General features: G+C 40.9%; 1 protein-coding gene across 1 annotated transcript in view; it reads right to left on the bottom strand.

Moving 5' to 3' along the window:
• The window catches only part of atad5a (ATPase family AAA domain containing 5a), a 28,943-nt gene that overhangs the window by 1,836 nt on the left and 14,149 nt on the right, over positions 1–12,958 (bottom strand). Inside the window, 20 exon segments of the mRNA XM_037791305.1 lie at positions 10–863; positions 1,012–1,169; positions 1,598–1,787; positions 1,931–1,995; positions 2,626–2,859; positions 3,195–3,248; positions 3,251–3,361; positions 3,503–3,680; positions 3,769–3,905; positions 4,002–4,084; positions 4,616–4,712; positions 5,277–5,579; positions 5,784–5,934; positions 6,778–6,926; positions 7,318–7,542; positions 7,633–7,762; positions 8,769–8,927; positions 9,071–9,155; positions 10,199–11,970; positions 12,052–12,115. Coding sequence (XP_037647233.1) covers positions 10–863; positions 1,012–1,169; positions 1,598–1,787; positions 1,931–1,995; positions 2,626–2,859; positions 3,195–3,248; positions 3,251–3,361; positions 3,503–3,680; positions 3,769–3,905; positions 4,002–4,084; positions 4,616–4,712; positions 5,277–5,579; positions 5,784–5,934; positions 6,778–6,926; positions 7,318–7,542; positions 7,633–7,762; positions 8,769–8,927; positions 9,071–9,155; positions 10,199–11,970; positions 12,052–12,102 — 5,186 coding nt within the window. The 5' untranslated portion in view covers positions 12,103–12,115.

The raw sequence follows: 12,958 nt of genomic DNA on the forward strand, positions 1-12,958 counted from the left end.
AAGACTTACTGTGGTTGACAGGGACCGTCCTGAGTGAAGCTGTAACCTTGACGATGAGCGGCCACAGGCAGGGCGAGTTCTGCTGCAGCCTCCTTTCCCAGCTCCCTCTCCAGTTGTTGGGCTTTGCTCCAGGCCTCCGCTACCAAGACCCGACACTTGTGGAAGCTCAGAGCCTCGACGGCAGCCGGGATCTCCAGGAAGTGACCCCCTCTCACCCAACTCCCTCTGTCAGTCTCAACCCTCGACTCATCCGTCATCCCGTCTTTCACCACTGCGCCGACCGGCGTCATCCTTCTGTGACCGTCACCTCCTTCTGGATGAACGAGCAGGGAGGAGTCCATGTACGACATGTTGTCAAAGAAGTCAGCTATTGCTTCTAGACACTGGGAGACTGGGAGACTTTTTACGCGCTCCTCAGGAGTCAGTGGCTTCCTCCTCGCCGCCTCTGAAACTATACGCTCTTTGACTCCCTCCTTTGCCTGAGGAGGAGCGCCCTGCGGCTTGCAAAGAGATAGAAAACCATCATCTGAGTCCGAGTCCAGTCCATCCTGGTCAGGTAGATGGTGCCTCTTCTTGTTCTTCCTCATTCTGTTGGACATTTTAACCGGACTGCCGTCGTCCGAGCAATCCGCCGACTCTGCCGCGTGCAGTAACGTGCCGTGGGATGGCAGCTCTTTTGGATCAATAGAAGGAGGGTCTTGTGATGCAGAAACAGATTGCTCTGGTTTGTAGGTAGGGATAGTCAACAGCGTGAGTGGTAGAGCTAAGAGTGTCTCCATGTTGGAATAGAGCAGGTCCACTCCTCGTCGCTTGCTGTTTGTCAGCAGCTCCCAGCACAACATCTCCTCCACCGGACTCTGGCTCTGTTGACAACACACACCCGGTTAATCAAGTACATCAAGACACAGACATGGTGATGACATTGAAGAACTCATAAGGAGGTTGGTGACATTATTTCAGACCTCACTTGTTCGTACTCTAAGCAGTGTATGTGATAAATGAAGAGTTTACCCTGAGCAGCTCCCAGATGTCTCTCTCAGGTTCGACGTTGAGCAAACCCAGCATGCTCTGAGTGCAGCCGGTGTCACAGGGAGGGAGAGAGGACGGGACGGTCGCTGCACACACAGACGTACCTACTGCCTCCTCATTAGCCTCTGGCTTTAGTTCAGCTTTTAAAGTGAATGGGGGTGGGGGGGATAATTATTAAGTTAAAAGGTAATTACTTTATTTGTATTGAACACATTTACACAGAAGTGTAAAATATTTTGAACTGTATTCTGGAAGCAACATAAAGCCACTGAAGGGATGAAACATGAATAACCTTGTCCAGGTCAATAGCAGACAGAAATGGATTGATTATGCTTATTAGTTATTGACATCTACAAAACAATAAAAACATAAATAAAGCATTTGATTTAATCAACAGATATGGAAAAACTGAGTTTCACTCAAAAGATTCTTAGAAATAAGTCATTCAGCATGAAAAAAGCATTCAAAAAATGACTAATCGACTAAAGAAATCTTAGTCGACTAAGACTAAAACGACCAAATAGTGGACAAATCGACTAAGAGGGGGCAGCCCTACTCATCTCCTTACCATTTTTGCCAGTGTGTGTCAACGGCCTGGTAACGTCGTGGCCTCCTGCACTGCGAGTCCAGAACTGCAGCTGCAGTAAACTCTGCCTGATGTCACATCCATTGAGTCTGAGCAGAGAGCTGATGTCCAACAGGTCCGTCCTCACGTCCTCTGACAGACACAACAGCTGCAGGAAGCTGCTCACATCCAGCTGTACCAGGGAGAGAAGGACAACGGGAAAAAATTACTGATTTACTTTTGGATAACTGATCTCTCCCACTTGATTAGCATCCCAATATCAGGCCACATTAAACAACCCATTCAGTCAATAAGATCTGACAGTGAAACACTCACCACTGAGGGCGTTTTGAAAAGGATCTCTTCAAAGTTGCCATCAAACATGGTGCTGAAAGCAGGATCTACAAAACATGTGAGATTTGATTTTAAAGAGCAGGACGTATAAACAAATCTGATCAACTCAGACCAAACTAGGGATGCACTTTATACCGATACCGGATCAGATATTGGGCCGATACTGAATCAAATAGCTGGATCGGTTATCGGTGACAATGGGTCCGATCTATTCAATTTAGTTCTATGTTTAATAATAATAATAATTTTATAAAAAAATCTGTTAATTTGGAAAGATGTTTTACCAAGTTGGTGGTGTATGATTTATTATTTTAATAATAAATAAAAATTCTGTTAATTTTGAAGATTTACCAAGTTGCTGTTGTACGATTTATTACTTAAATAATAAATACAAATTAAATTTGTATTAATATATATATTTTTTAATTTATTTGTTACATTTTATTTAACAAAAAAAAACAATATTTAAGTCCAGCCTGATGTTGCCGTACATATAAAAGAATGATCCCAGTCACTTCCACACAGTGAGGCATACAGCTGATTAATTAAAACGGGTCGTTACTCGGTATTGGACAATACCCAAAGCCCAGTTATCTGTATCGGTATCGGGACTTAAAATGTTGGAATCGGTGCATCTCTAGACCAAACTGTGAGACATTTGACCTCCTGCTACTCACCGCTGGTAGTGAGAATGACTGGCCTCTTCGTAGTGGTCATAAATGTCTTGATGGCAGCCAGAAACCCTGAGTCGTCCTCAAAAATAACATCCACTTCTTCAAACAGGATGAGCGAGGTGGCCGTCTTCTTGCTCTGGTCTTCATTGTTCTTCTCTTTAGCCGTTTGTGATTTGACTGCAGGGTCTTTCTGCTTATTGGCACACTCATTCGCTTTTACGACTTTCTTGGATGCAGCTATGTGAAGAGATGAGGGAGAGAAAAATACTTACTATTTAACCCCTGATAAAAACTTTTCATGACGGTTACCTCACCATATAAATTGACCCTTCGCTAAGCCCTTCCCTAGAGCGGCCACTGTCCAATCCTACACTAGCGACACCAAATAAAATGTATATTATTTTAGAACGATTGTTCCAGATATCCGTCATTATTACCTTTGGAATATCTCTCACTGATATCATTGAAAATATTGACCTGCCATGTGCGAAAGCTTGACAGCCCTAGCAACAGTAACCGAGGGAGGAGATGCTTAGCGAAGGATGAATTGACACACTGAAGGCGACATTTACCTGTTTGTTCATTCTTCTTAGTGTTCGGTGTCTCCTTGGCGGCGGGTGGACCCATTTGAAGAAGTTAGCTAAAGAGGTGGGAGCCAGGCCTCCTCTTTTAGCTCCTCTTGGGGACTGGGGATGTTTTCTGGGGGAGGAAACCACCCTACGAGGAGAGTTCACCTTTCCTGGAAGATGAACAAAAAACGATCAGCAATCAATTTCCAACGGTTTGTGTTCATCTTGGAATATTCCTACAGCATACAAAAGCAACCACATACAGCAGCGACTCATTAGAAACATTGCTATCATGTTAGCCGTGTACGTACTGGGTGAGGATCCAGGCTTGAGAGCTCCAGCGCTGCTGCTTGTGCCGTAGCTGTTGAAGTAGGTGGGTTTGTGGGCGTTGACCCCCTGACTGTCCACCTGGTGTGACTGAGTGGCTTCCTTCAGCTGGGACAGAATGAGACGGCCGCTCCGCTGAGATGAAGCATTCACCTCAAACACCTTGAGAGACCAGAGGGAAGTTATAGGAAACGAAGATGCTAATTCCTACATAAAATGTCAACAGTTATGTACCGTGAAGCTTTTGTACCTTGAAGCCGAGCTCCTGGGCACAAGCATAGACTGCAGCAGTCTTTCCTACTCCGGTAGGTCCTGTGATCAGCATCGTATTACACAACATGTCCTCTCCATCCTGGGAGTCCTCTTCTCCGCAGTCCCAGTCTGAGTCTGGACACAAAGAGACATCATGCAATCAACACAAACACACATCAAAGCCAACAGAAGTAGTTCTCAAGAGGAAGAAAAAGATCTCTAATCTCCCACCATTGCTGCCTTCCTCTTGTTTTTTGTCTTTCTGCCTTTTCCTCTCCTCTCGGTCTGTACGGAGTTTCCATTCCTTTAGCCAGCTGTATACAAAAAAAAGAAACATGAAACATTCGCCCCAACGTTCCTGATACAACGTCATCAGTGGTCCCAAGCCCATATTTTGCACATTTAAGTATTGGGCTGATACCATAGGTGGGACCAAGTCATTGTTTTGCAAGTCACAAGTAAGTCTTTGCACTCAAGTCCTAAACTTTGAGTATCGTGTCCTAAACAAGTCATGATGCGCTCTTCACTGAATGTAATGTAATTTTAACAACAGAATAACTGACGCCAACTGGCTCTCAGTAATGTAATGTTAGTTCTTCATGGTTCTCTCCTGGAACTTGATTGGATGCTGTCGGATTGGTTCAAACAAAGTGGATCTGTTAAGTGTTAGATAATCGAATCAATCACATTTGGTCAAGTCGAGTCTAAAATCATCAAATTTGTGACTCGAGTCTGACTCAAGTCCACACCTCTGGCTGATGGCATTTAAGAGATACAGTATGAAGCAAACACAGTGTTTTTTTTATACGTAGTGCAGTGAAATTAAAGCCGTTTTAGTTCCTCACCTGTGCAGCCTCCTCACTGAGGCGGTGTTGCCTAGGATGTCGCTGGAGTGCTGGGGCTGATATTTGTCTGTCCATAACACGTCCTCCTTCACCACATCTGCAGAACAAACCATTACTTATAACAGCCAGCGAAGCTTACAGACACCCACTTTACATGACCCGTATCAAATTAGGAATATTGTCATATAGTGGAATATTAGTGTGCATGTAAACATAGTTAGTGACAGCAGCTCTATTTTCAGTACTTTAGTCCAAGCACAGAACCTTTACTTCTTAAAGTTTGCCCACACTTCACTATCAGAGCCAATCAACTGATGCTTTGATAATGACACATTTGCAACAAAAGTGAATACTGGAAGATAAGTTTAAAAAACAAAGTAAAAACAGTTAGGGTTTTAGCTGCAACCATCAGCAAGCATAGCATGCGCTACGGTCCAATAGTGTGCCAGTCTGTTGCCAGACATTTAAATATATTTGCCATCTTTTATTGCAAATTTGTACTGAAATGATGACTTGATAGCCAAAAGCTTCCTATTGTGTAGTTATGTTATTTAAGTTGTTTCCCATTGGCTGATTAGCCGTATTGATCCCAAAGTTCACAGATTTATAATAAATAAAATAAATAAAATTGGGTGATTCAGACCGTAAATTGAAACCTCACCTTTTTTTCCAGCGTTCTCTCCCAAAAGCAAGTCACCGATCACAACCACGGAGTCATCTTCAGACGGGATGGGAGCAGGTTTGACTGAAGGCTGGTCTTTCTCCTCTGGCCTCGATCTCCGAGCTCGTCTCGTACGGCCTCCCCTTCTTGTTGGCTCAGGCTCGGGATCTTTTTCTTCTTCTGCACAGTTGCCCCGTTGCTTCTTCGCCACCTTCACCGTCATTTCCCCGTTTTCATCCGTCCTCTTCCTCTTCCCTCCTACTGGTTCAGCTGGCAGTGTGGTGCTTGTGAAAGCTTCTGGTTCTAGTAAGTAACATGCAATAGACGTTGAGAATAGTGTCTCTTTTTTTACTGGTTTGATTGATTAAAATACGGCCTAAATGTTTGTGATTTGAGGGCACATTGGATAAAAAGAAGTCAAGCTTAATAACGGCCTAAAATAAACGGTTACTGCAACCTGGCGTTTTGTTTCAGAGTACGAGTACAATAATGGCTTATCAGACCGACCTGAGGCGGCGCTCTGCTGCTGGTGCTCAGCGCGTCTCTTCAGGAAGCGAGTGATGAACATCTGAACAGGGAAGGGAGGGTTAGAGGTGCTGACCTCCTCCAGTAGAAGCCGGCTGACACTTTCTGAGATCTCCGGCCTAAAGCCAGAACCCTGCAAAAAGGAGAAAAATACTATTAAATTGGACAGAAGTCAGCATTTAAGTATGTGTTTTTATGTAGTCTCTCTCTTTATTAGCCTTTTTAAATACAACATAGCTATACTGGCAGACAGGAAGCAGCTATAAACTAGACCAATTGGTTCCCAATCTTTTTCCTTTAGTTGACCCCTTTTCTATCACTGAGTAAACTGACTAAGTGACACATTTTATGGATATTTCATATAATACTCAATGCATAACAATAACAGAACAGAACAACTGATAAACTGCACAATTAACCTAAATAGTGAACGCAATAACTGCAGGAAGTTTGTGTAAAACGAGTGATTTGGATGAAATTTTGAGCAGATTATTTCCTGTGAACATTTTATCAGAGATGAGTTTTCCTGTTATATTTAGTAAATTCTCTGTCTTTTATTATTTTATCAATCATACCTACTTAATAGGCTTATTTTTTTGACCCAAAGTCAGTGTTTTCTTCTTCCTGACGCTTGGTGATTGTTCTATCAGCTCTCTGGTTGTTTTAACTGTGTAGTTTACTAATGAGAAAGGAGAGGGGAGGCTCTGTGTGCTCCTGTTATATCTTAAATAATAATCCAAACTTTAAAAATAACATTTTAATTCACAGAAATGAATGAAATGCTGAGACATACGTCATACAGTATATTTTTTAAAAAGGTTGTCTGACACCTCTAAAAATCAAAATGACCTCTTGACCCCCAGTGAAGGTTTGGGTCGGGACCCCCAGGTGGGCAACCATTGAATTAGACAAATGTCTTCGGAGATATCGATCCTGCTAAACATGAAACTAAATCATTACAATCACTTCAACATACCCGTTCACAAAAGGCTCTACGGGCCGGTTCTGTCTTCACACAAAGGGAGCCACTAACAGGTGGAGGTGAGCTGGATGTTTGGCACCAAACCTCTTTCAGATGACGCAGTAACGAAGACTCAGGCCAGAGTAGACTCCAAAGAGGGCAATCTGTCAACACACGACAAAAACAAGTTTTACTTCTCTTGATTCATCACATTTGTTTTCAGCACCAGAAACAAAGATGTTGTTTTTTCAAAGGAAACTGATTTAAACTAATAATTATCGTCTTCTTTTTTCTGTCAGTGCTGTTTTGTGGTATTAACAGTGCATGTTACTGGTGCTTTAAGTACTAGTGTAGTAATAATGTTCAGTACTGATATAGTTTGAGGGATGCATTGGTAAAGGGTTGCTCTAGATTTGTATATTGGTTTGGAAGGGGTTTGTAGAGCGCAAGTAAAAAGTAAAATGTTTTCTTCTGAACTGTAGTGGAATAAAAGTATTAATTTAGTTTCCTCCACTGTCTAGTGAAGATGTGTATTTCTTTGAAGGAAGATCTTACCGTTTGATGGTTGGCTCATGTGAATAACTGGTTGAAAGGAGGAACAGGAGAGAGAGAAGGCCTCCCTGGTGGCAGCGGTCTTGGCGATCTGTTTCCTGAAGGTCTCCGGCAGGCCGCTCTTCAAGAACTCCCTGCGGGCCTTGAACTGCTCATCATCCTGGGAGTTTTCAGAGCTGCTGTCATCAAAGATGGAAATCACCCCCGACATCTTCCCCCCTTTGGAGCCTGTGAGACAGAAAATATACAGCACCATTAGATGAGATTTCAACAAAATGCTGAACAGTAAATGATGATTTAAAGAAGGGGAGAATCTACCTGGGACAGTCTTACTCTCTTTACCAACAGATGTGGCTTTTCCCAGAACTTCATTCAGAGTGCGTAAAGGCTTCTGGGTTTTACTCTTTTCTGGTGCCGTCTGGTCCTCCCCCAGGCAGATGACAGAGTCCTGAAAAAATAAACCACAATTTTTTCAATCCAATACGTATTTTTTTTGACATACTATAATATGATTGTTTTGGTTTTTTTTTCATACGATACCATGACTCTTTTCTTCTTTTTTTGACTTACTTTACTATGAATTTTTTTTTTTTTACTTTTATTGCCATACTTTACTATGACTTTTTTTCTTTTTTTGACTTGCTATACTATGAATTTTTTTCTAGACATACATATGTACTTTTTTTTTTTACCCTACTTTACTATGACTTTTTTTTTTTTTACTTTTTTTGACATACTATGAATTTTTTTTTTTACCTACTATACTTTTGATTTTTTTTTTTTTTTTTTGACTTTTTCTGACATACTATGATTTTTTTTTTTGACCTACTATGCTATTAATTTTTTTTTTACTTTTTTGAAATACTTAACCATGACTTTTTTTTTTGACTTTTTTGACATACTATGATTTTTTATTTTTTTTTTCCTTTTTTTGACATACTATAATTTCTTTTTTTGACACACTTTACTATGACTTTTTTTTTTTTTCCTTTTTTTGACATACTATGACTTTTTTTTTTTTTTTCCTTTTTTTGACATACTATGACTTTTTTTTTGACATACTTTACTATGAATTTTTTTTTTTTTTTTTTTTTTTTTACTTTTTTTGACATACTATGAATTTTTTTTTGACCTACTATACTATGACTTTATTTTTACCATAAATAAATAAATATATGATATGGAACTGTTAATTCATTCAGGATAAGAGCACAAGAGGAGCGATGTCGAGAGAAGTGGGAGGAATGGACGATGTTTACATGTCATGGACAAGATAAGAGAATGTACCACTGAATATGTCACAGGAATAAATAGACTTTGTAGAGGCAGGACAATCCAGATGTTTTCATGATTTTTGTGTGTTTTGGAATGGAAAAGCAATAAAAATAAAGTATTTAGAATAAAAAAACCCACCCCTTTAACACTAAAAACTGTGATTCGTCCGTTAACTGTACCTCGTCTTCACAGTAGCTTTTCTTCGTGGACATCTCAGTTCGTGACGAACGCCGTAAGGTGCTCTTCTCCTTGACGGCAGTTTTTTTATTCTGCTGAATCACTTTGGCTTTCTCCACCAACTTCTTTGCCTGCCTCCTTTTTTTAGAGTCATTTGATGTCTGAAAAAAAAAAAGCATCCTTTCATCATCCTCATCCTCATCCCCATGATTAAAATGTTAAAATATGTTCTTCCTCGTCGAGTCAGTACACCAATTCATTAAATCTAGAACATGTCCGTTAAAATAAAAAATATCATACTTACTTTCGCAGCAAAAGATGTGTTTAAGCAACTTCCACTTTCAGCCTTGGTCAAGGAAACATTTTTATGGACTCTAGTGAATTTAATCCTTATGAAAAAACAAACAAACATCGAATTAGAACATGAAAAACAGGCAACATTAAAAAGAACCATTTCATATACATATATATACATACACTTCGTCGACAGTTTATTGGGAACACCTTGCTAAAACTAATGCAGCAAAATACTTATAATGTTCAGTATTTGTTGAACCTTTTAGAGAGGTGTTGATTTAACTACTAAATTAAGAGCCAACTATTTTGATAATCAATTAATCAGTTTGAGTAATTTTTAAGAAAAATAAGGTAAAAATTCTCTGATTCCAGCTTCTTAAATGTGAATATTTTTTGGTTTCTTTACTCCTCTGTGACAGTAAACTGAATATCTTTGAGTTGTGGACAAAACAAGACATTTGAGGATGTCATCTTGGGCTTTGGGAAACACTGATCCACATTTCTCACCATTTTCTGACATGTTATATCAACGATGTAAATAACAGAAACACCTCACTGTATAATGCAATAGTCCTCCATGACCATACCTTTGAATAAACACCTCTCTAAAAAACTGAACATTATAACTAGGGCTGATCCAAATGCTTTGAAGCTTCAACCGTTGCCATGGTAATCGACCTCCAAATCAGTATTCAAATGCTTCATTTTTTAAATTGTTTTTATTAATATATATAAGTATGTAATAATAATGTAGAAATCCCAAAATAGTCCACGAAATAAGGAATATTACCACAACATTATCCAGCATTTATTATTAGTCATTCTCAGGCAGATATCACTGTTTGTTCTGTGTAGAGGTGCGTATGTGTACAGTAGTGCGGCAGCGGCACTGAAACGGGGGAGATGGAGACAGACAGAAGAACATCTCAGCCTGCCGTGTGGCGAAGCTTCGAAGCCCAAAAAATGGTATTCGGGACAGCCCCAATTATAACCTCCATGAAGGTAGGATTTATTGCAATACTGTTGTATTAGCTATGTGTGCTACTCAATAAACAGGCAACTGAGTGTATACATGCAACCAAAATGTTTAAATGTGTAATGATAGCATTAAATCATAACTATATGCATGGGTCACCTGATTGGACTTTCTTTTCCTTCAGTTGGGGACACCATCTCTGCTACGAAGACTCTGCGTTTGGACCTGCGCATCTTTGGGGTTGTCATCTCTGCAACGCTGTCATCAGGTGAAGCAGCAGCAGCAGCAGCGTCCTTCGACTTGTTGCGTCTCCTGGTTTCTCTGATCGGGGTTGCTGGTGTGGCCTCAGGTGCTTGTCTGACTACAGCCTCTCTTCTCGACCTCCTCGCCGCCGGGATGGAGGGAGTCGAGGTGATGGGAGGCTCCTCTCTTTTATCATTAACTTCAACAACAACTGTTTCTTCCGCAGCAGCAGCAGGAGTGGTGACTGCCTCCTTTTCTTCTTTAGCTTTCTTTCTGCCTTTTCTCACAGGTTTCTTTTTAGCTACTTTGCTTTCCTGAGAGGCAGCAGGGACTTCCTCAACAGAGGGTGGACTTACAGCGTCTTCTTCAGCAGCTTTGTCTGCATCATCCAAAGCTCCCGGCTGCTTCGGTTTGCCCTGGCTCTTACCAGGCTTGGTTTTGGACCCATCCAGACTGGGCTGTTTGAAGGCAGACATGAACTGCTTCCTCTCCACTTCGGTGCACTTGGGCACGGATTCACTCTCAAGCACAGCCAGCTCTAGATCTTCCTCTTGAAGAACCACGTTGGATTTACGCTTGACGTTCAGAGAAGTAGAAGTGAGATGGTGTCCAGCCTCTACGTGAGGAGACGACGCCGCCTCTGCAGGGCTCATCGCCCCTTTTCTCCTGTTGAAGATAGAAGCTAACTTTCCCCCCGCCATGGCTGCTTCCTGCTTGGGTGAGACTACATGCACTTCAGCCTGGATGGTGACAGTTCGGGGTGAGATTTGGAAAGGTGACTCCCCAGAACCAATATTTTCTTCAGCTTTAGGGATGTCCAACTGGTCGGTGTCCATTTCTTCTGTGATTTTCCTTTCATCTTCTTTGTCCTGTACGTCTTCTACGTCATCTTCATCCTCACCCTGGCTCTGACTCCGCACAAAATCTTCAAAGGAGATTGTGACGGTGCTGTTGTTCAACTGAGAGGCTTCATCCACATTGACCTCCATACTAACATCATACAAGGAGCTCTCTTTCTCTTCCTCCTCTGGCTCTGAATGTTTTGCCTTCCTAGAATTTCCTGCAACAGTTTTGACTTTTTTTGCTTTATCTTTTGAAGGTACAATTGGAGATAATTCAATACCGTTCAGTACTGGATTAAGTCTGACACCTTTCCCACATTTGGAAGCATCTTCTTCAGTCTGCTCAACCCTGACAGTCTTAGAGGAGTTCCTCTCTGAGTTTCCCTCAGTGATACAAGCCTCAGCAGTAAGCTGGGCCATCAGGACCGCTGTATCACTGCCAAGAACACTGCAGCTGCTGACTGCTTCTGCTGCTGAGTCTCTGCCATCATGTGGTTCATCTACAATCAAACAATCCTCTGTGGAGCTTACAGTTTCAGCCTCCAAAAGTTTTCTTGCAGCTTTGCTGGTCTTCCTCCTAAGTTTCTGAGACGCCGGTTTCACCGCTGCATCCGCGCTGGCGTGTTTTTCTGCAAGCGTCTGAGACGTCTGACAGTTCTCTTTCGACTGCTCAGGTGAGCTGGTCTTTTCTTTAGAGGACGGAGCCTTCCGGCTAAAGTAGTCCCTGATGTTGTTGGAGCGAGGAGGTGAAAAGGGTTTCTCCACAGGCTTGGGCACGGGAGAGAAATAGTTTGTGATTGTCTTGACAACAGGACTGCCACCATCTTTGCGAGATTTCTTGCAAGGCTGTAAATGAAATAATGATAATGAATGAATAACAGCGACTGCATGCTTTATATATGGCCCAAATCAGTGTCATAGACATACCTGTGTGTCAAAGTCCTCAATGACAGATGCCATTGCCACAACACCAGCCATAATTTGAAGAGACCTAAAGCAAAAAGGAAACATTATGCACATGGAGAGCAGAGCAGACATGAAGTATTATCATTATCCAAATAGTACAGGACGCATGCCACGACACATTTAAAAGCTGGTCTCCAAGCTGAAAGGTAAATTGGGGTTCTTTCTTTTTTAGAAACAAATCCAGTTTTTTCCCTCCTTTTCTAAAATGATGTGTTTGAATATTTCTGCATACTGGGGTCCCTAAACAGTCTTGAATTACATGAATTGGGTATCACTGTAAAGCTGAGACTCTTGTGGATCCAATGAGCCCAACTGTATTCATGTGTGATGATGTTACATATATATATACACATATATACATACTGTACGTATATATACACGTGTCTATATATATATATATATATATATATATACACAAATATATATGTATATACACATATATATACACAAATATATATATACATGGGTGTGTGTGTGTGTGTGTGTTAAATAACCTGACCCTCTTGACCAGTTATTAAATAAAGGCAAAAGTTCCATAACAATAATGTTATGCTCAATTAATATTATATGTTTATATATATATATATAATATTATGTACTTAACAATACAAAATCCATTAATTAATTAATTAATTAATTAATCCATTAACTATATTTTAAAACCAGCAGCCACATTGTGTGACACTGTAAACAGTCCTGTACAACACAAAGAGTAGTATTAATACCATACTAGTCAGGAAGGTAAGCGTTGTGGTGAAGCAGAGTCAGTATAAACATGTTTATTTACAGCAGATATAGACTGTATAACTACTACTACTATTCCTCCTGTCATGGTGTCCTGTAACAGCAGTTAGCTGTTAGTCTTTGT

Source organism: Sebastes umbrosus, chromosome 14 (assembly GCF_015220745.1).
Source record: "Sebastes umbrosus isolate fSebUmb1 chromosome 14, fSebUmb1.pri, whole genome shotgun sequence".
NCBI classification, from domain to species: domain Eukaryota; kingdom Metazoa; phylum Chordata; class Actinopteri; order Perciformes; family Sebastidae; genus Sebastes; species Sebastes umbrosus.